The sequence below is a fragment of the Chiloscyllium plagiosum genome, unplaced genomic scaffold (genome assembly GCF_037043375.1).
Source record: "Chiloscyllium plagiosum isolate Xiang-an unplaced genomic scaffold, Cpla_swu_hap1 HiC_scaffold_8, whole genome shotgun sequence".
NCBI classification, from domain to species: domain Eukaryota; kingdom Metazoa; phylum Chordata; class Chondrichthyes; order Orectolobiformes; family Hemiscylliidae; genus Chiloscyllium; species Chiloscyllium plagiosum.
The window spans coordinates 37,302,455-37,323,330 of NW_028270146.1; the positions used below are offsets into that span (position 1 = coordinate 37,302,455).

General features: G+C 40.1%; 1 protein-coding gene across 1 annotated transcript in view; it reads right to left on the reverse strand.

Annotated features, from left to right (window-relative positions):
* mnat1 (MNAT1 component of CDK activating kinase) overlaps positions 1–20,876 on the reverse strand; it is a 170,478-nt gene that overhangs the window by 112,652 nt on the left and 36,950 nt on the right. The window contains exons 5-6 of the mRNA XM_043697252.2: positions 5,775–5,915; positions 1,147–1,272 (exon numbers count right to left, since the gene is read on the reverse strand). Of these exons, the coding sequence (XP_043553187.2) occupies positions 1,147–1,272; positions 5,775–5,915 (267 nt within the window). The remainder of the gene's footprint in view (positions 1–1,146; positions 1,273–5,774; positions 5,916–20,876) is intronic.

Below are 20,876 nucleotides of genomic sequence, written 5' to 3' on the forward strand. Positions count from 1 at the left end.
TAACTATCCTCCTTAGGATAGGCCTATGTCACCAGTTCTAATTCTCTTTCAGTACACCACCATCACTGAAACACAGGTTCCTACTGCTGATCAGTAACAGGAACACTTGGCATAGTGAATATCCACCAAAAGCCTGATCTTTGTTTTGTAAATGATGGTGTGATAGTCCAATTACTACATGGTAAATGGAAACTCCTGGGCACAGTGGATATCTGACACAACTAGGTGTATTATATTGCTACAGGAGCCTGACTGACCTCCTACAGAAGCTTTTAATGGGAGATCAGTAGAATCACTGTGAAATTCCTGCATTCAAAATTGCTAAATGCTAAAAATGCCACATCTCATGAATAAATAAATTTTGAAATGAATTATATTACTTTGTTAGAATAGGAATTGTGCAATTTTCTCCCTCTGACAAGAGGGAAAAACTTAAAACAACAAACTATGTTTCATGAATTGTCAACTGGCACTAGTTAAGATCATCTTAGAATAGAAGAATGATACTTTTATAGAAGATACCTTTTTAGAAGGCAAATCTAAATACTAAACATTTTTCATTATTCCATACCCTCAATGTACAGTAAAACCACTGTGATTGTAAAAGTTTAACAATTAGTGACCAAGAATGTAGCAATGATTCCTTCAGTTAGAAAAATCTATACTTGCTAAAGTTTTAATGAAGGCTGTATGTGTCTTTCTTGATCTCAATAGAAGCATGACAATATTTTATGTATTTAATGGTTACAGAAACGTAAGTGAAAGAGGTCAGGAATGATGTGTGACATTGGAGCAAAAATACCACAAAGCAAAATAGTACAGCAACTTAAGTTTCCATCATGAGTTCCTGAAATTTTCTCTTTACTAATGTGGAAGGGCAAAGCAGAATAACATAACATGATAGTCTTTACTTTACTCCTGATTCAACTAATTCAAATATTGTGCACAAATCAGGTTCATACTAGCGTAATGCTTTACTTTTGAAGTTTAATATTAATGCTATCCAATTGCTATCATTCAATAGTCTTAAATCAAAAAATTAAGACAAACTAAGATTCATAAAGCAAGTCTTACATGACATACTGAAAAAGTATTTTGAATGTATGTTGATCCAATGTAACATTTGCCAAGTAGATAAACACTTACCATTTTAATGCCAGTTGAGAATGTGACAGATCTGACTTGCTGCTGTGTTTCCAACTGTGTTTCCAGTTGTGCAGCTCGATCCTTATGCTGAGCCAAAAGCATGCTTGCAGGCAGCTGGGAGCTTTCCTACCAGACACATTGATGACAGATTACAGCTTTAAGCAGTGAGAAAGAATCCCCTTGTTCCCTAAGTTGAGGTATAGGGACATAGGAAAGATTCCTAACACACCATACTTAGTAACTAATTCAGGTTACTAATCAGCATTAGCTATATTTGTGTTCTTCAGAAATTGAGTTCAATATTCCTCAAGACTGAATTTGGATTTCCACTGACTCCTTCTTTTTCTGGCTGATAGTCTCCTGTACTCTTTCTTTTTCTGGCTGATAGTCTCCTGAAATTTAAAGTTACTGACTTGTGTGGCTGGCAATCCAAATGGTAACTATTTTACTTGAGTGACATGATTGAAAATTATGTCATTACTCAAAAAATGACTAGCCTCAGAATAATCTCTCGTCTTTTTTTTTTAAGGCATAATAGTGCCTTCTAACATGTTGATTACAAAGAAAAATACAGAAAGAGAAACTTACAGCACTAAAGGAGATTTTCAGCCCATTGCATCTATGCCAGCCAAAAAAAGAGCTATCGAATTTAATCCTGCTTTCCATCCATTGATTCATGGCCATGTAGATTGTGGCTCCTTAACAGCACTTCCAACTACTTGGCAACTGGATTCAGGAGCTCTGCCTCGACTGCTGTTCCAGGTAATCAGTTCCAGACCCCACCACCCTCAAAAATCCTTGTGCCAATTATTTTAAATCTATGCTGTCTTGCTATTGACATCTCTGTCAAGGAAAATAGGTACTTTCCGACCACTTTCTGGACTCTCATAATTTTGTACCCTCAATTAAATTTCTCCTTGCGCCCCACTGTTTAAAAGTAAACAATCCTACATGGTCCTTGATGTTATGAAATGAATTAGACTAGACAGATGTGGAAGGAATGTTTCCGGCTTCTTGGAGAATTGACAATTAGAGTTATAACTCCAAAATAATTACTAATAAATCCAATTGGTAAAAACAGTGAAATTTATTTATTGAGAGTAGAAATCATACCCATTACCATCCTGTGTAGTGCTTACTTAAGCCTAAGTTTTATTTTTTGCCAATATCAAGGCAAACGAGAATGTAAACCATACTCCACTTCAGCTGACAAAAACACATTATAATTAAAAGAAAGCCAAAATAATGCTGTGTGGTGTGTGCTCACAGCCATCAGTAACCAAATTTTCATTTATTTCATTGTGGTGAGACTGGGATTTATTTTTTATGATGAATTTTTTTAGATTAGATTCCCTACAGTATGGAAACAGGCCCTTTGGCCCAACAATTTCACACCAACCCTCCGACAAGCCTTGACAACTGGAACTTGCAGAGCTACTTTATGTCTTATGTTTAACACCTGTACAAGTTGTCAAGGAATTTCATTAGCCAGCAAGACTTCTGTTCAAATCAGCACATGATCTGTGATGTAAGTTGTGTGATTTTATATACATTTAAAATAATATACCTAAAATATTATCTTTTATTTTAGAACTTGGACTTTGAACCAGTGACCTAAGAGATTTGGTCTGTGCATGTGAGCGAGTTTAATGATAACTTGTCATTATTTCTGGAGCCATGAATTATTTTTAAGCCAGGAGAGAGGGAGTCCCTGGGGTGATGATGGGAATTGTTTGCACTGAAGAGTTTTACAAATAGTTTTCAGTTGGAAGGATCAGGGTTGTTTTCCTTTTGTTTAGGTCAAACACCCATAGCTTGGAAACACTTGGTTTCAGTTCATAGACAACTTGTTTGAAATTGGATGCATGAAACAATTGTCTTAGAGCAAAGAGTTAGTTCACGAAAGTTAGAAATCGGTTACCTTAGTATATGAGATTTAGTTTGAAAGCTCTAGAGTAAAAGTGTTTAGTTTCAATGAAGGGATTATTTGAAGCTAAAAAAAAACAAAACTCAGTTGTGTGAATACAAGAAAGAATTTGTCAAATTCTCATGACCAGGAATTGAAAACAATTAAGTCAAACCTATAGATGTGATAGAGAAGGGAATTCTCTCTCTGTAATGTTTGGGTAATGTAAAGTCTGCTGTGGGGATTGATGGAATTCGTATTTTTGGGTTTGTTTTGAAATGTTTCAAATTGTGTTATATACAAAAAACTTGATTTATTCAATCCTATCAATTTTTTGGAATAAATTGCTCTTTTATTGTTAAAACCAGATGTGCAATATTGCATGTTTGCATTTCAGTGAAAGATCACCTTCTTAAATAAAAAGATGCATCATCTATCAAGCTGGATTTCAGTCTTGAATCTGGAAGATCTAGTAGTAACTTCAATTGAGATTGTGATGAACGTCTGAAACAGGAGCATTCAGCTCCTTGAGCCTGTTCTCCCTTCAATAAGATCACGGACGACCAGTTTGTGTTTTGAGTTCCACATCTACCTCCAATAATCCTTGATTCCCATGCCAAAAAAGAATCTCTCTACCTCCTGCCTTTAAAATAGTCCATGACCCAGTTTCCAATTCCTGAATATTACAAAATCACACAGCCCTCAAAAAAAGTTTTCATCTCAGTCCGAAAAGGCTAACATCTAATTTTCAAACAGTGCCACTTAATGTTGAACTTAACCACAAGAAGGAACATGTTTCCCACATCCACTTTGTCAGGACCAATCATGATCTTATATACTTCAGTTAAGCTAACTTGCGTTCTTCTAAACACCCAGCCCAGCCATTACAACCTATCCTCATAAGACCATTCACTCCGTTTCACTATTAATCTAGTAAACATCCTCTGAACCACCTCCAACACATTTATGCCCTTGCTTAAATCAGGAGACCAAAACTGCATTAGCTATTCATGATGTGGTCTTACTAATACCCTATATAACTGACACATAACAGCTTTACTTTTACGGTCAATTCCTCTCATAATAAAAGGATAGAATTCCATTCCTGAAGAAGGGCTTATGCCCGAAACGTCGATTCTCCTGTTCCTTTGATGCTGCCTGACCTGCTGCACTTTTCCAGCAACACATTTTTAAGCTCTGATCTCCAGCATCTGCAGTCCTCACTTTCTCCTCGAATTCCATTAGCCTGCTTAATCATGTACTATACCTGCAAATTAACACATTGTGACAGCTAAAATCCTCTGTATCTCAGATTTCCACAATCTTTCTGTTTAAATACTACACTATTTCTTCCATCCTTCCTGACAAAGTGAACAACTTCACACTTTCCCACATTATATTCCATCTGCCAGATTTCTGACCACTCACTCAACCTGTCAATTCATCTACAAAGTCCTTGTGTCTTCTTCATAACATACTTTCCTATCTATCTTTCTGTCATCTGCAAATTGAGCTACAATGCTTTTGTTTCCCTCATTCAAGCTATTGATACAAACAATAAAAAGTGAACCTAGCACAAAGCTGTCAGGCCTCCACTTGTCACACCCTGCTAATCAGGGCATAAACCCATTTACACACACTGTTTTCTGCCAGACAGCCAATCTGCTATCTATATTAATATGCTATGCATACATCATGAGCATTTATTTTCCCCAAAACAATGGCTACTCATCCCAATTACCTCAAAATTTTTCAAATGTGCAGTTATAATCCCTTAAAATTATCAATTCTAACATTTTACCTACCAGAGCATCAGGCTAACTGGCCTATAGTTTTCTGTCTGCCTCCCCCCCCCCCAAATATATTCATGACTTTCTGGTATGATGGAACCTTTCCTGAATTGAGGAAATTTTGTAAAATTAACTCCAACACTACTTCAAATTACCATCTCAAACCACAGCTGGAATACTGTGAACAGTTTTGGGCCCTTTATCCAAGAAAAAGATATACTGGCATGAGACAGTCTGGAGCAAGTTTATTAGGCTGATATCAGATATATGGAATAAATTGATTCTGTACTCATTGGAATATAGAAGAAGAGGAGGCAATGTTATTGAAATATACAAGATTCTTAGAGGACTTTACACAGTAGATATGGACAGGTTGTTACCCTTGTGGGAGAGTCTCATACCAGAGGGCATAATCTCAGAATAAGGGGTCGCACATTTAGAGATCAGGAGCAATTTCTTCTCTCGGTTGATAGTGAATCTGTGAAATTCTTTACCACTCAGGGCTGTTGAGACTGGGTCATTAAGTATACTCAGATGGCGGAGATCAACGGAGTTTTTAAATCAGTAAGGAATCAATGGGGCAAGGCAAGTAAGTGGTGTACCAGCCAAGCAGATTTGAGGGGTAAATGGCCTTCTTCTGTTCCTATGTCTTATCGTCTTAATAATCACCTGGCTAATGTAAGCAATCTATTTTTTATAATGCATGTCAATACTTTACATATACTAATGAGCAGTTAGTTGCCGAAGTCAGATTTGGGGCTTTCTTTAAATGTAGGAACTGTATTAAAACTCACCAGCAAACAGTTATTTTTGTTTAAGGTACGGGATTTGTTAATTATCTCTCTGATATTCTTCAGCAACTTTAAATATACATCTGCATTCAAAGATTTGCTGCATCTGCGTATGTCATATGATTTACGATCTATACGTACCAGATCATCAATAAGGGCCTTTTTATTTTTCTTTTTTGACAACTGTTGCATTTGTTCTTCCTTCAGAAAAAGCATACGTTTTTGATCACTCTCCTGCCGTTCAAATTCTAAAGCTTCTTCCAAGTCTTCCTGCTCCCGGCTCTAAAATAGAAAGCAAGAATGTTTGCTGAAACATATAGATTTCACTTCACAGAAACCTATTTGATGAATAATTCAAGTATAACATATTACCTAAATCCCTAGTTGGAGTAATCTAATATTTCCAACAGTAATGCACTGTGACTTCAATAATGACTTCAAGCAGATGGTCATGTCTAAGAATACCCACTTTAATGAGTATTTGCATTTAGCCAAGCTTAGTGGCAAAATTTCAATAAATGTCAACAAGAAAAGTGCATGAAGCAATAACAAGAAGCCAATGTCCGGAAAAAACCTGGGCGAGCAGGGACACAGATGTGCTTAGAAACGTTTTTTTTACGATTAGCCACTGCACTCATTTTTTTTAATACAATAATTCCACAAGGATACACAGTACAATAACAGAAGGTAGTTGGAGTAACCAAGCTCTGTACAAATCACTTCCAGCTAGCTAAGGATCAGGATTCACTAGTTATCTCTCTGATATTCTTCTGCAACCTTAAATATATAACTGCATTCAAAGATTTGCGGCATCTGGCATATGTTATATGGACATGTGGACATGTATGTGTAGAACCGCAGGAGATGGGAGAGGTTCTCAATGAATATTTCTCCTCTATGTTTATCATGGAGAAAGACATGAAGACTTGGGAATTTGGAGAAATTAGTGGTGATGTCTTGGAACAGTCTACATCACAGTAGAAGAGGTGTTGGATGTATTAGAATGTATGAAGGTGGATAAATCTTCTGGTCCTGACCAGACATATCCAAGAACGTTGCAAGAGGCTAAAGAGGAATTGCAGGGGTCATGGCTGATATTTTTGCATCATCGTTAGCCACAGGTGAGATCTCAGAAGACTGCAAGGTAGCAAATATTGTGCCATTATTCAAGAAGGGCTGCAAAGAAAAGCCTGGGAACTACAGACCAGTAAGCTTAATATCTGTGGTGGGTAAGTTACTGGAGAAGATTCCGAGAGACAAGATGTACATGCATTTGGAAAGACAGGGTTTGATTTGGAGTAGTCAGCATGGCATTTTGAATGGGCGATCATGCCTCACAAATTTGTTAGAGTTCTTTGATGAAGCGACTAGGAAGGTTGACAAGGGCAGGGCGGTAGGCTTGGTCTAAATGGTGTAGGTATAAGTGAGAACTGGAGATGCTGGAGACTAGAGTCTAGATTAGAATGGTGCTGGAAAAGCACAGCAGGTCAGGCAGCATCCGAGGAGCAGGAAAATCAAACTTCAGGCAAAAGCCCTTCATCAGGAATGACAGAATCTTGGTCTAAATGGATTTCAGTAAGGCCTTTGATAAGATTCCATATGGTAGGCTGCTCTGGAAGATTAGATCACATGGAATCCAGAGATAGCTGGCAAATTGGATACAAAATTGCCTTGATATTAGGAAGCACAGGATAATAGTGGAAGAATGCTTGTTGGATTGGAGGCCTGTGACTAGTGGAGTGCCTCAGGGGTTGGTGCTGGGCCCGTTACTGTTTGTTATCTCCATCAATGATTTGGATGAAATGTACAAGGCATGATTAGTAAGTTTGCTGATGACACTAAAATAGGCAGTACAGTATCATGTACAGTGAGGAAGGTCAGCAGAAATTGCAGCAGGACCTTGATCAGCTGGGGAAGTGGGCAGAGAAATGACAAATGGAGTTTAATAGAGATAAGTGTGAGGTCTTGCATTTTGGAAAGACAAATCAAAGTAGGAGTTTCATGGTGAATGGTAGGGCCCTAAGGAGTGTAGTAGAACAGAGGGACCTTGGAGTTCAGATTCACAGTTCTCCAAAAGTGGAGTCACAGGTAGACAGGGCAGGGAAGAAGGCTTTTGGCACACTGGCCTTCAATGGCATTGAATGCAGAAGTTGGGAAGTTATGTTGCAGTTATACAGGATGTTGGTCAGGCTGTACTTGGAGTATTGTCTTCAGTTTGGTCATCTTGTTATAGGAAGGATGTTATTAAACTGGAAAGACTGCAGAAGAAATTTACAAGGACGTTGCCTGGACTTAATGGTCTGAGTTATAGGGAGAGATTGGACAAGCTAGGATTTTTTTCTTAAGAGCATAGGAGACTGAGGGGGAATCTTATTGAAGTGGTTAAGGTCATGAGAGGTATGGATAGGGAGAATGCACTCAGTCTTTTTCCCAGGGTTGGGGAATCAAGAACTAGAGGGCATCAGTTTAAGGTAAGAGGGGAAAAAAATAATGGAGTAACCTTTTTCCTGTTTGTCCTATATAGTGTTTTGTGCAGTCCTTGCATGGTATTTTGTACACTACATTAGTTTTGGTCATGTTGGGTATCGGGTCCTTCGTTCTGGTGAGTTGTTGTCTGAGCGTGGCTATTGGTTTGTATCTTTATGAGGCACAAACCAACAGCCACACTCAGACAACTCACCAGAATGAAGGACCCGATACCCAACATGAGCAAAACTAATGTAGTGTACAAAATACCATGCAAGGACTGCACAAAACACTATATAGGACAAACAGGAAGACAGCTAACAATCCGCATACATGAACATCAACTAGCCACGAAACGACACGACCAGCTATCCTTAGTAGCCACACACGCAGACAACAAGCAACATGAATTCGACTGGGACAACATTACTATCATAGGGCAAGCCAGACAGAGAACAGCCAGGGAATTCCTAGAGGCATGGCATTCATCCACAAACTCCATCAACAAACACATCGACCTGGACCCAATATACCAACCACTACAGCGGACAGCTGAAACAGACAACCGGAAGCGGCAGGGACAGACCACTATAAACACCGGAGGAAACATCAAAGAAGTGCTTCGCAGGAGGCTCCCAAGCACTGATGATGTCGCCTAGCCAGGGGACGAAACGTTTGCAACAAAAACTTCCAGCTCGGCGAACAGAACCATAGCAACGAGCACCCGAGCTACAAATCTTCGCACAAATGTTACAGAAATTGGCTGAAACAAGTAGCAAGATAGGAAAGCAATACAAGAGTTTTTTCAATTATCGCTCTGGAAGGAAGAAGTGAAAAATGTTTGCAACTTAGTAAAGAATTTGTTATGAACAACAGAACTTTGCATAATTTGGAATTTATGCAAGGTGGACTTCAGGAGCTGGGCAAGGAAAGAACTGGAGAAATAAAGCCTGAAGACAATGGTGAAAACTGTTGAGGAATTTATTGGTGAATAGCAGGAAAATGCAGAATTGGTAGACTGGATCATATTCAATTACTCAGCTGCAAACGTGGACAAGCATACCGCCAAGGTCACAGACTTCATTAGCAACTGTTTGGAGGATTGTGTGCCAAAGAAATCAATCCAGGTGTTCCCCAGCCAGAAACCTTGGTTGAACTGAGAAATCCACTCCCGACTGAAGATTAGGTTTGCAAATTCAAATCGGACAACGCAGACTTATATAGAAAATCCAGATATGAGCTCTGCAAAGCCATCAGAGATGCCAAGAGGTTGTACCGGACCAAGTTAGAGGCCCAAACCAACCATACAGACTCCCGCCACTTGTGGTAAGGTCTTAACAACAGAGTCATAGAAAGGCACAACACGGAAACAGACTCTTCAGTCCAACTCGTCCATGCCGACCAGATATCCCTACCCAATCTAGTCTCACTTACCAGTGCCCAGCTCATATCCCTCCAAACCCTTCCTATTCATATACCCATTCAGATGCCTTTTGAATGCTACAGTTGTACCAGTCTCCACCACTTCCTCTAGCAACTCATTCCATACACATACCACCCTCTGCCCCTTAGGTCTCTTTTATATCTTTCTCCTCTCACCCTAAACCTATGCCATCTAGTTTTGGACTCCCCGACCCCAGGGAAAAGACTTTGTCTATCTATCCTACCCATGCCCCTCATGACTTTATAAACCTCTATATAAGGTCATCCCTCAGCCTCTGACGCTCTGAAGCAGAGACAAAAGACACATCCCTTCCTGGTGCACTCAATGCTTTCTATGCTCAGTTCGAGCAGAATGCTGGCGGCACAGTGTCACCTACCCCAACAGCCCTGGACGCACTTGTTCCATCCATCATCATTGCAGATGGCAGATTGGTCTTCGTGGGAGTCAACCTAAGAGAGCAACCGGCCTGGACGGAGTCCCCGACCATGCACTTCGAGCCTGGTTTCAGACCACCTGGCGGAGATAATCACTGACATCTTCAGCCACTAGTCAAAGTCCCTACCTGCTTCGAAAAGACCACCATCATCCCAGTACCGAAGAAAACACATGCAATGTACTTTGATGACTACCACCCAGTGGCTCTGAACTCCATAATCAAGAAGCGCTTCGAGAGGCTGATCATGGCGCACATCAACTCTAGTCTCTTAGCCTGTCTCAATCCCCAGCAATTTGCCTACTGACATAACAAGTCCACAGCAGAAGCCATTTCCCTATCCCTTCACTCATCCCTGGAGCATCTGGACAACAAGAACACCTACATCAGACTCCTGCTCTTTGACTACAGTGCCACCTTCACCACCAATATCCCCTTCAGACTGATCTCAAAATTCCAAGACCTAGGTCTTGGCCCCAACCTCTGCAACTGGATCCTCAGCTTCCTTACCCACAGACTGTAATCAGTGAAGATAGACAACTGCATCTGCTCCATGGTAACACTGAACACTGGAGACCCCCAATGATGCACTCTCAGCCCCCTACTGTACTCCCTGTACACTTGCGACTGTGTTGCTAAATTCTGAACAAATGCTATTTTCAAGCTTGCTGACAACAGCAACATGATAGGAGGACATCAAACAATGAGTCAGAATACAGAAAGGAAATAGAGCGCTTGGCAACGTGGTGCAATGATAACAACCTCTCTCTCAATGTTAGCAAAACAAAAGAATTGATCATTGACTTCAGAAAGAAAGGAGGAGAATACGCCCCCATCAATATCAATGAGAGGGTCGGGACCATCAAGTTCCTAGAAGTGACAAGAACCAACAACCACCTGGACGTTCCACGTAGATGTGACAGTCAAGGCAGCACAACAATGGCTCTGCTTCCTCAGATGGCTCAGGAAATTTGGTCCAACTTTTAATATGCACCATAAAAAGCATACTGTCCGAGTGCATAACGGCCTAGTACAGCAACTGCTCTGCCCAGGACTGTAAGAAACTACAGAGGTTGTATGCACAGCGCAGACCATTACAGAAGCCAACCTCTGATCCTTGGATCCCATTTACTTGTCTCAGTGCCGTGGAAAGGCTGCCAATGTCATGAAAGACATATCCCACCCCGGTAATACTCTCCCAAAGACTCTTCTGACAGACAGGAGATACAGAAGCATAAACACACGCATTTCATGAACAGTTTCTTCACTACCGTTATCAAACTGATGAACGCACCCTCCAGCTTCAAATAATGTTGATTTTGTTAATGCTAATCTTGCTGAGCGCATGTCCTGTGTGGTGTAACCTATATGCCTTAAACTGTCCAAGTTTTGTTTTCACACTATGATCTGTATGTCCTTGCTTACTATGATCTGCCTGTATTGCTTTTCACTGTACTGAAGTACATGTGACAATAAATAAAATAGAATCAAATAATCAAATCAGACAATGGAAGTAGAAATATGGAGGTAGAAATGCGCAATCCTAGTGATTGGAATGAAGTGAGGCTTTGAGCTTAGAATCAAAAAATGCATTGAATTTAATGTACTGGAAAGTTCAGCAGCCAGAAAAGGGAATAGAATCACATCTGTGATGTAAAGATTTCCAGCGTCAGTTCTACATAATAGATGTTACACCCTCATCTAAAGAGTATTATATAGAATATAAAATCCTTCATGACTTCATGTTCTCTAAACATTTCTCCTATACTTTCGTGTTCCTCAAAATGTTGATAGTATAGACAGCAATTCCCCAGTCTTCAACTATATAATCAGGTTCTGGTCAAGAATAAGAACGAATCATACTTTAGACTGAGACAATTGGGATCAAATGAATCTCTTGAAGAATATAAAGAGTGTAGGTGCATTCTTAAGAAGACAATCAAAAGGGCCAAAAATGGATATGAGATATCCTTGGCAAATAAGGTTAAGGATAATCCAAACAAATTCTATAAATACATTAAGAGCAAAAGAGTAACTAGGCAGAGAATAGGGCCCTTTAAAGATCAACTAGGTCATCTCTGTGTTGATCCTCAGGAAATGGGAGAAATACTAAACAAATAGTTCATGACAATTTTTACAGTGGAGGAAAAAATGGAGGCTAGAGAACACAGGGAAATAATTATTGATGTATGAAAATAGTTCACATTACAGAAGAGGAAGTGCTGGAAGTTTTAGATAACATGAAGGTGGATAAATCTCCAGGACCTGATCAAGTGTATCCCAAGGTGTTGTAGGAAGTCAGAGTAGAAATTGCGGGCCCATATAGCAGAGATATTTATATCATCCATAACCACAGGTGAGATGCTGGAAGACTGGAGAATGGTGAATGTTGTGCCTTTATTTAAGAAAGGCTGTAAGATAAGCCTGGGAGCTATGGACCTGGGAGTCAGACGTTGGTGGTGGGTAAGTTGTTGGATGATAGGATTTACATCCATTTGGACTTCAGTAAAGCCTTTGACAAAGTTCCACATGGTAGACTAGTTAGTGAAGTTAGATCACACGAGATTCAGGAAGAGCCTGCCAATTGGATACAAAATTGGCTTTTCAGTAGGAGACAGAGAGTGGTGGTGGGAATGTTGTTTTTTGGGCCTGTGACTGGCGGTGTTCTGCAGGAATAGGTACTGGATCCACTTTTGTTTATCATTTATAGAAATGACTTTAGGAGACATGGTTAGTAAGTTTGCAGATGATATTGAAATTGGGGTATTATGGATAGTGAAGAAGATTATATAGATTACAAAGAGATCTTTGTCAATTGGGCCAATGGGCTGAGGAGCAGCAGATGGAGGTTAATTTGGGTAAATGTGACATGTTGCATTTTGGTAAAACAAGCAGGAGTAGGACTTATACAGTTAATGATAGGGCCCTGGTAATGTTGTAGAATAGAGACCTAGCGGTTCAGGTACATAATTCTTTGAAATTTGTGTCGCATATAGACAAGGTAGTTAAGAAGGCATTCATTGCTCAGACCTTTGAATATAAGAGCTGCAATGTTCTGTTGAGGATGGTGAGGCCTCTACTGGAGTATTGTGTACAGTTCTGGTTCCCCTGCCATAGAAAGGATATTACTAAATTGGAGAGCGTTCAGAGAAGATTTACAAGGATGTTGCCAGAAATGGAAGGTTTGAGCTATAAAGATAGGCTGAATAGGCTGGAACGTCTTTCACTGTATCATAGGAGTTTGAGGGGTAACCTTCAAGAGGTTTATAAAATCATGAGGGGCATACAAATGGCAGGAGTTTTTTTTCCTAAGGTGGGGGAGTTCAAAACCAGGGCGGGGGGCATATTTTTAAGGCAAGAGGAGAAAGGTTTAAAAAGGACATGAAGGGCAACTTTTTGTTTACACAAAGGGTGGTTCGTATATGGAAGGAACTGCCTGATGCAGTTACATCGAACATTACAGAGCAGTACAGGCCCTTCGGCCCTCGATATTGCGCCGACCAGTGGAACCAATCTAAAGCCCATCTATCCTACACCATTCCATTTTCATGCATACGCTTATCCAATGGCCATTTAAATGCTCTTAAAGTTGGCAAGTCTACTACTGTTGCAGGCAGGGCATTCCATGCTGCTACTACTCTGATTAAAGAAACTACCTATGACATCTGTCCTATATCTATCACCCCTCAATTTAAAGCTATGTCCCCTCGAGCTAGCCATCACCATTTAAGAAAAAAGACTTTCACTGTCCACCCTATCTAATCCTCTGATTATCTTTTTTGTCTGAATTAAGTCTCTTCTCAAGCTTCTCCTCTCTAATGAAAACAGCCTCAAGTCCCTCAGCCTTCCCTCCATATCAAGCAACATCCTACTAAATTGCCTCTGAACCCTTTCCAAAGCTTCCACATCCTTCCTATAATGCGGTGACCAGAACTATACACAATACTCCAAGTGCGGCCGCACTAGAGTTTTAGAGCATGAGCTCGTGGCTCTGAAATTCAATCCCTCTATCAATAAAAAAAACACGCTGTATGCCTTTGTAACAATCCTATCAACCTGGATGGCAACTTTCAGGGACTTATACAGATCTATAAAGGGATCAATACAGTTACAACATTTAAAAGACATCTGGATAAGTACATGAATATGAAACATTTGGAGGGATATGGGCCAAACACAGGCAAGTGGGACTCGTTTCATTTGGGAATATGGTCAGCGTGGACTAGTCGGATAGAAGGGTCTGTTTCTACACTGTATGACTCTGAGTCTGCTCAGAAGGGAAGCGGGGATAGGAGCAGAGCATTAGTCATTGGAGATTCCATTGTTAGGGGGACAGGCAGGAGGTTCTGTGGGAACGAGAGAGACTCATAGTTGGTGTGTTGCCTCCCAGGTGCCAGGGTTCATGATGTCTCTGATCATGTTTTTGGGTTCCTTTGGGCGGGGGGGAAAGAGCAGTCCCAAGTTGTGGTCCATATAGGCCCTAAGAACATAAGGAAAGGGAGCTGGGGGAAACTTAGTGCTAGAACAAACAGAGTTGTTATCTCTGGTTTGTTACCCATGCCAGGTGCTAGCGAGGCAAGGAATAGGGAAAGAGAAGAGTTGAACACACACCTACAGGGATGGTGCAGGAGGGAGGGTTTCAGATACCTGGATAATTGGGGCTCATTCTGGGGTAGATGGGATCTCTACAAACGGGATGATCTACACCTGAACCAGACAGGTACCAATATCCTGGGGGGAAAACTTGCTAATGCTCTTCAGGAGGGTTTAAACTGATTCAGCAGGGGGATGGGAACCTAAATTGTAGTTCCAGTGTCCTGGAGATTGAGAGTATTGAGGTCAGAAATATGTTTCAAGGTCGCAAGAGTGCACTGGCAAGCAGGAAGATTGGTTTGAAGTGTGTCTACAAATAAGGTGGGTGAACTTGCAGCATGGGTTGGTACCCTGAGGCTTCAATGTTGTGGCCATTGCAGAGGCATGGAGAGAGCAGGGACAGGAATGGTCGTTGCAGGTTCCAGGATGTAGATGTTTCAATAAGAACAGAGAAGATGGTAAAAGAAGGGGAGGTGTGGCATTGTTAGTCAAGGACAGTATTACGGTGGCAGAAAGGACATTTGAGGACTCGTCTACTAAGGTAGTATAAGCGAAGGTTAGAAACAGGAAAGGAGCAATTACCCAATTGGGAGTTTCCTATAGGCCTCCGAAAAAGAGGTAGAGAAGAGGATAGAAAAGATGATTCTGGATAGGAGCGAGAGCAACAGGGTAGCTGTTATGGGGGACTTTAACTTTCCAAATATTGACTGGAAATACTATAGTTCGAATATTTTAGATGGGTCAGTTTTTGTCCAATGTGTGCAGGAAGGTTTCCTGACACAGTATGTAGGTTAACAAGAGGCAAGGCCACATTGGATTTGGTACTGGGTAAAGAATCCAACCAGGTGTTAGATTTCAAGGTATGTGAGCACTTTGGAGATAGTGATCACAATTCGGTTATGTTTACTTTAGCGATGGAAGGGGGATAGGTATATACCGCAGGGCAAAAGTTATAGCAATTATGGTGTGATCAGGCAAGCTTTAGGATGCTTAGGATGGGGAAGAAAACTGCAAGGTATGGGCACAATTGAAATGTGGAGCATATTCAAGGAACAGCTAATGCGTGTCCTTGCTAAGTATGTACCCATCAGGCAGGGAGGAAGTGGTTGAACGAGGGAGCTGTGCTTTACTGAAGAAGTTGAATCTCTTGTCAAGAGGAAGAAGGCCACTTATGTTAGGTTGAGAAGTGAAGGCTCAGTTAGGGCGCTCGAGAGTTATAAGCTAGCTAGGAAAGACCGAAAGAGAGAACTAAGAAGAGCCAGGAGGGGACATGAGAAGACGTTAGCAGATAGAATCAAGGAAAACCTTAAAGCTTCCTATAGATATATCAGGAAGAATGACGAGAGTAAGATTAGGGCCAATCAAGGACAGTAGTGGGAAGTTGTGTGTGGAGTCCGAGGAGATAGGAGAAGCGTTAAATTAATACTTTCCATCACTGGAAAAAGACAACGTAGTCAAGGAGAATACTGAGATACAAGCGACTAGACTAGATGGGATTGAGGTTCACAAGGAGGAGGTGTTAGCAATTCTGGAAAGTGTGACAATAGATAAGGCCCCTGGGCAAATTGGGATTTATCCTAGGCTTCTCTGGAAAGCCAGGGAGGAGATTGCAGAGGCTTTGGCTTTGATCTTTATATCATCATTGTCTACAGGAATAGTGCCAGAAGGCTGGAGGATAGCAAATGTTTTCCCCTTGTTCAAGAAGGGGAGGAGAGACAACCCTGGTAATTATAGATCAACTTACTCAGTAGTGGCTAAAGTGTTGGAAAAGATGTAGAATTTACAATCATTTAGAGATGAATAAGTTGATCAGGGATAGTCAACACGGTTTTGTGAAGGATAGGTTGCGCCTCACAAACCTCATTGAGTTCTTTGAGAAGGTGACTAAACAGGTGGATGAGGGGAAAGCGGTGGATGTGGTGTATATAGATTTCAGCAAGATGTTTGATAAGATTCCCTAATAGGTTTTTGTACAAAATACGGAGGCATGGGATTGAGGGTGATTTAGCAGTTTGGATCAGAAATTGGCTAGCTGCAAGAAAAGAGAGGGTGGTGGTTGATGGGAAAAGTTCATCCTGGAGTTCAGTTACTTGTGGTGTACCACAAGGATCTGTTTTGGGGCCACTGCTATTGTCATTTTTATAAATAACCTGGTTGAGGGCATAGAAGGATGGGTTAATAAATTTGCGGATGACACTAAAGTCAGTGGAGTTGTGGATAGTGCCGAAGGATATTGCAGGTTACAGAGGGACATAGATAAGCTGCAGAGCTGGGATGAGAGGTGGCAAACGGGGTTTAATGTGGAAAACTGTGAGGTGATTCGTTTTGGAAGGAGCACAAGGAATAAAGAATATTGGGCTCATGGTAAGATTCCTGGTAGTGTGGATGAGCAGAGAGATCTCAGTATCCATGAACACAGATCCCTGAAAGTTGCCACCCAGGTTGATAGGGTTAAGATGGCATACAGTGTGTTAGCTTTTATTGGTAAAGGGATTGAGTTTCAAAGCCATGAGGTCATGTTGCAGCTGTACAAAACTCTGGTGCGGCCGCAATTGGAGCATTGCGTATCGTTCTGGTCACCGCATCATAGGAAGCAGGTGGAAGCTCTGGAAAAGGTTCAGAGGTTATTTACTAGGATGTTACCTGGTATGGATTGAAGGTCTTATGAGGAAAGGCTGAGAGACTTGAGGCTGTTTTCGTTAGAGAGGAGGGTTGAGAAGTTACCTAATTGAGACATATAAGATAATGAGAGGTTTGGAAGGGTGGACAGTGAGAGACTTTTTCCTCAGATGGTGATGGCTAGCATGAGGGGACATAGCTTTAAATTGAGGGGTAATAGATAAAGGACAGATGTCAGAGATAGCTTCTTTACTCAGAGAATAGTAGGGGTGTGGAGCGCCCTGCCTGTAACAGTAGTAGTCTCACCAACTTTAAGAGCATTTAAATGGTCATTGGACAAACATCCGGATGAAACTGGAATAGTGTAGGATTGATAGGCTTCAGATTGGTTCCACAGGTCAGCTCAACATTGAGGGCCAAAGGGCAGTACTGCGCTGTAATGTTCTAGGAGTCTATTTTCTTAAGTGTCTAATCTTCATGCGAGAATCAATTCAAACCCAGCATCTATGCTTGATACACATTCAACAAGCGTAACTGAATAGTGATTTATGTGCAAGATTGCAGGTTTTTTTCCCTTCATTACTTTAAGATACAAGACTAGTTAACTCTGACAGATCACCAGAATGCAAACATATAGCATTATTAAATTGCATGGCTCAGTACTACACCAAGCATTGAGTTTAGATCGGCTCCAAAAAAGCACATGTTAATAACTGTTCTAAAATATTTTATGAAGTAATTTTATATTTTTAACTGAAGTACTGTAATTACTCCCACACACGATAGTTTAGATATTTTAATAATACAGCATCCAAAACAATAACATTATAGAAAAAGAGAGCAATTTTTCCTTCATTAAGGCATAATGTATGCTCAAATTTTATGATGATTAAATTATGCACATTTGTGCACAAGTTTAACTTGAGAAAATACCTAGAATGAAAATAAAATAAAAATAATCACAGAAATACTTCATAAACTCTATAACATTGAGAGATATTAGAATTTTAAAAATAATCTGCAATTTAGATTAGATTTATGCCAGTATTTTAAAATACTCAACACTTTATATAGTGTGAAAGTGAGGACTACAGACGCTGGAGACTAGAGTCGAGTGTGTGCTGCTGGAAAAGCTGAGCAAGTCAGGCAGCATCCGAGGGGCAGGAGAGTCGGTGTTTCGGGCAAAAGCCCTTCATCAGCCCTTTCCTCTTGATATTATATAATGCCTTTAATGTATTCACGAAAGATACCAAAAGATTCACAGGAAAATTACAAAATATGTCACCAAGCAGATCTTAGGTCAGATGTCTGAATGCAAAGGAGTAGGTTTCAAGAAGTGTCTTCATGGAGGAAAGCAAGGCAGAGAGAAGAAAGTAGGGAGACTTTCCAAAACTTGAACTCTAGGCACCTTGAAACATGGTCACCAATGATGGCACAATTGTGATTGGGTAAGTGCAAGAGGCCAGAAGAAGAGTAGCACCAGTGTCTCAGAGGTATCAGAGGCAGGAGGAGATTAAGTTTTGGATAATTTCAAGTTTAGAAAGCATACAATGTGGGAGACTAGCAAAAAGGGCATTGAAATAGTAAAATCTAGAGGAAACAGCTCATCTTGAGTTTTTGATACTTCTTAATGACTTATGGAAGGAGCTCATAGTCAGAAAATTATAGAACACATTGACACAAATTCTGTTATTGTGGTAAACTTAGGAGATCAGCCAAGCTTTTACTGTCTTGCCATCTAAGCAATTGTCCATGTGAACGTGGAATAACACACAAAGTTCTCAGCTGGATTGAAAATTACATTGGTAAAGTTTAGGAAAGAATAATTGTACATGGAACTGCACTGACGAGGAGTTAATAATGGAACAGCACAAAAAAAGTGCTACAGTCACAGTTGAATAGATTACATAAATACATCCATATATATATATATAAATTTGTACTTGGAAAGGAAACCAATTGAAGTGGATAGTGCAAATAATAGAGAAACTAAATGCAATTAATTTAATTAGTTTAGATAAATTAGAAATAGGAGCTGTTAAGTGGACAATTACAGGACTATGTAAAGAAAGGAAATAAACTGTGTGAGATTACAACGTAAATAGCTTTAGGCTAGTAGAAAAAGAGACAGGGTGTGGAAAATAGCTCAGTAAATCTAACAACATTATCTAAAAAGTTACAAGGAAAAGCTAACTGGATTGTGCCTATTTGCCTAGCTAGCAACATTCACATCCCATAAAATAATTATTTTAAGAAAGGTGCAATTACTTTACCATCAAGATTCTGCTACGTTGTTCAAAGTGTTTAAATCAATGTTGAGAATGTGGATATTATTAATTATGAAGTCTTGTGCTTGCCAATGTTACAAAAAAGAACGGGAAATTCTCCAAACAAGCATACATTGTCAGCATTGGAAAAGAGAAACAAGTCAGGTACATAGTTTCTCTTCTACCTTTCATTAGATCAGGAAAATAAACAAACCTTTTACAAACGTGACAAATGACCATACAAATTGGGAGTATGAAGAGGCATTCCGCCCCTGGAGTCTGCTCCAACATTCAGTAAGTCATGGCTGACCTGATTGTGGCCTCAGCTTTGACTCTTTGATTAGTCAGGAATCCATATAGCTCTGCCTTGAAAGTATAAAATAACTCTGCCTTGGTCACTCTCTGGGTTGGGAGGAAAGAGAGTTACAGAAATTCTCAACCCTCAGAAGGAATTTCTCATCGGTCTTACATGAAAGGCCCCTTATTTCTTCTAGTTTAGCCTCTACCACAAGGGTAAACATCCTTTCAGCATCCACCTGTCAACACTTCACAGGATCTTTTATGTCCCAATAACATCACTTTTTATTCTTCTAAACTCTGATTGATACAGGCCTAATCTGTCCAACCTTGTTTCATAAAATAAATCCTAATTCTAGGTATCAGTTGAACTTCTTCTGAAATATTTAGATCCTTTCTTAAGTCAGGAAACCAAAACTATACAAGTTACAGGAATGATATTAAGTCGGTGTGGGTTCAGAACAGATTTACCACGACGTTGCTGGGTATGGAAAGTTTGACTTATAGAAAAAGGCTGGGATTATTTTCACTGGAGCATAGGAGGTTGAGAGGCGACCTTATAGAAGGAGAGTATAAATAAGGTTAATGATAGTTGGCTTTTCCCTAGGATGGTAGATTTTAAGACTAAAGAGCACATTTTTAAGGTGAGACAATAGTGATTTAAAAAAAGATATGAGGGACATTTTTTTTTTTACACAGAGTAGTTTGCATGTGGAATTAACTTTGTGAGAAAGTGGTGGATGTGGACACAACTACAATGTCTTGACAATGTCCCGTACAACTGTCAGATAACATTATACATTTATATTCCATTTCCACTACAATAAACAACAGTTTTTCATTTGCCTTCCAAATCACTTGATGTAGTAAATCCAAGAAACTCAAGTAACTGGACACCCAGATTCCTTTGTACCTCAGAGTTCTGTAATCTTTCCTGAAGAAAATAATGACTATTTTACTATTCTTCCTGCAACATCTAATTTTTCCCACACGCTTGAACAATATTTCAATATTCCTACTGGACATCTTATGTCCTCTTCATTTGGTTCCTTCATCTGAGTCATTAATGTAGATTTTAAATGATTGAGCCCCAGCACTGGTAAGCTTTGCACTCTGTTCATCAC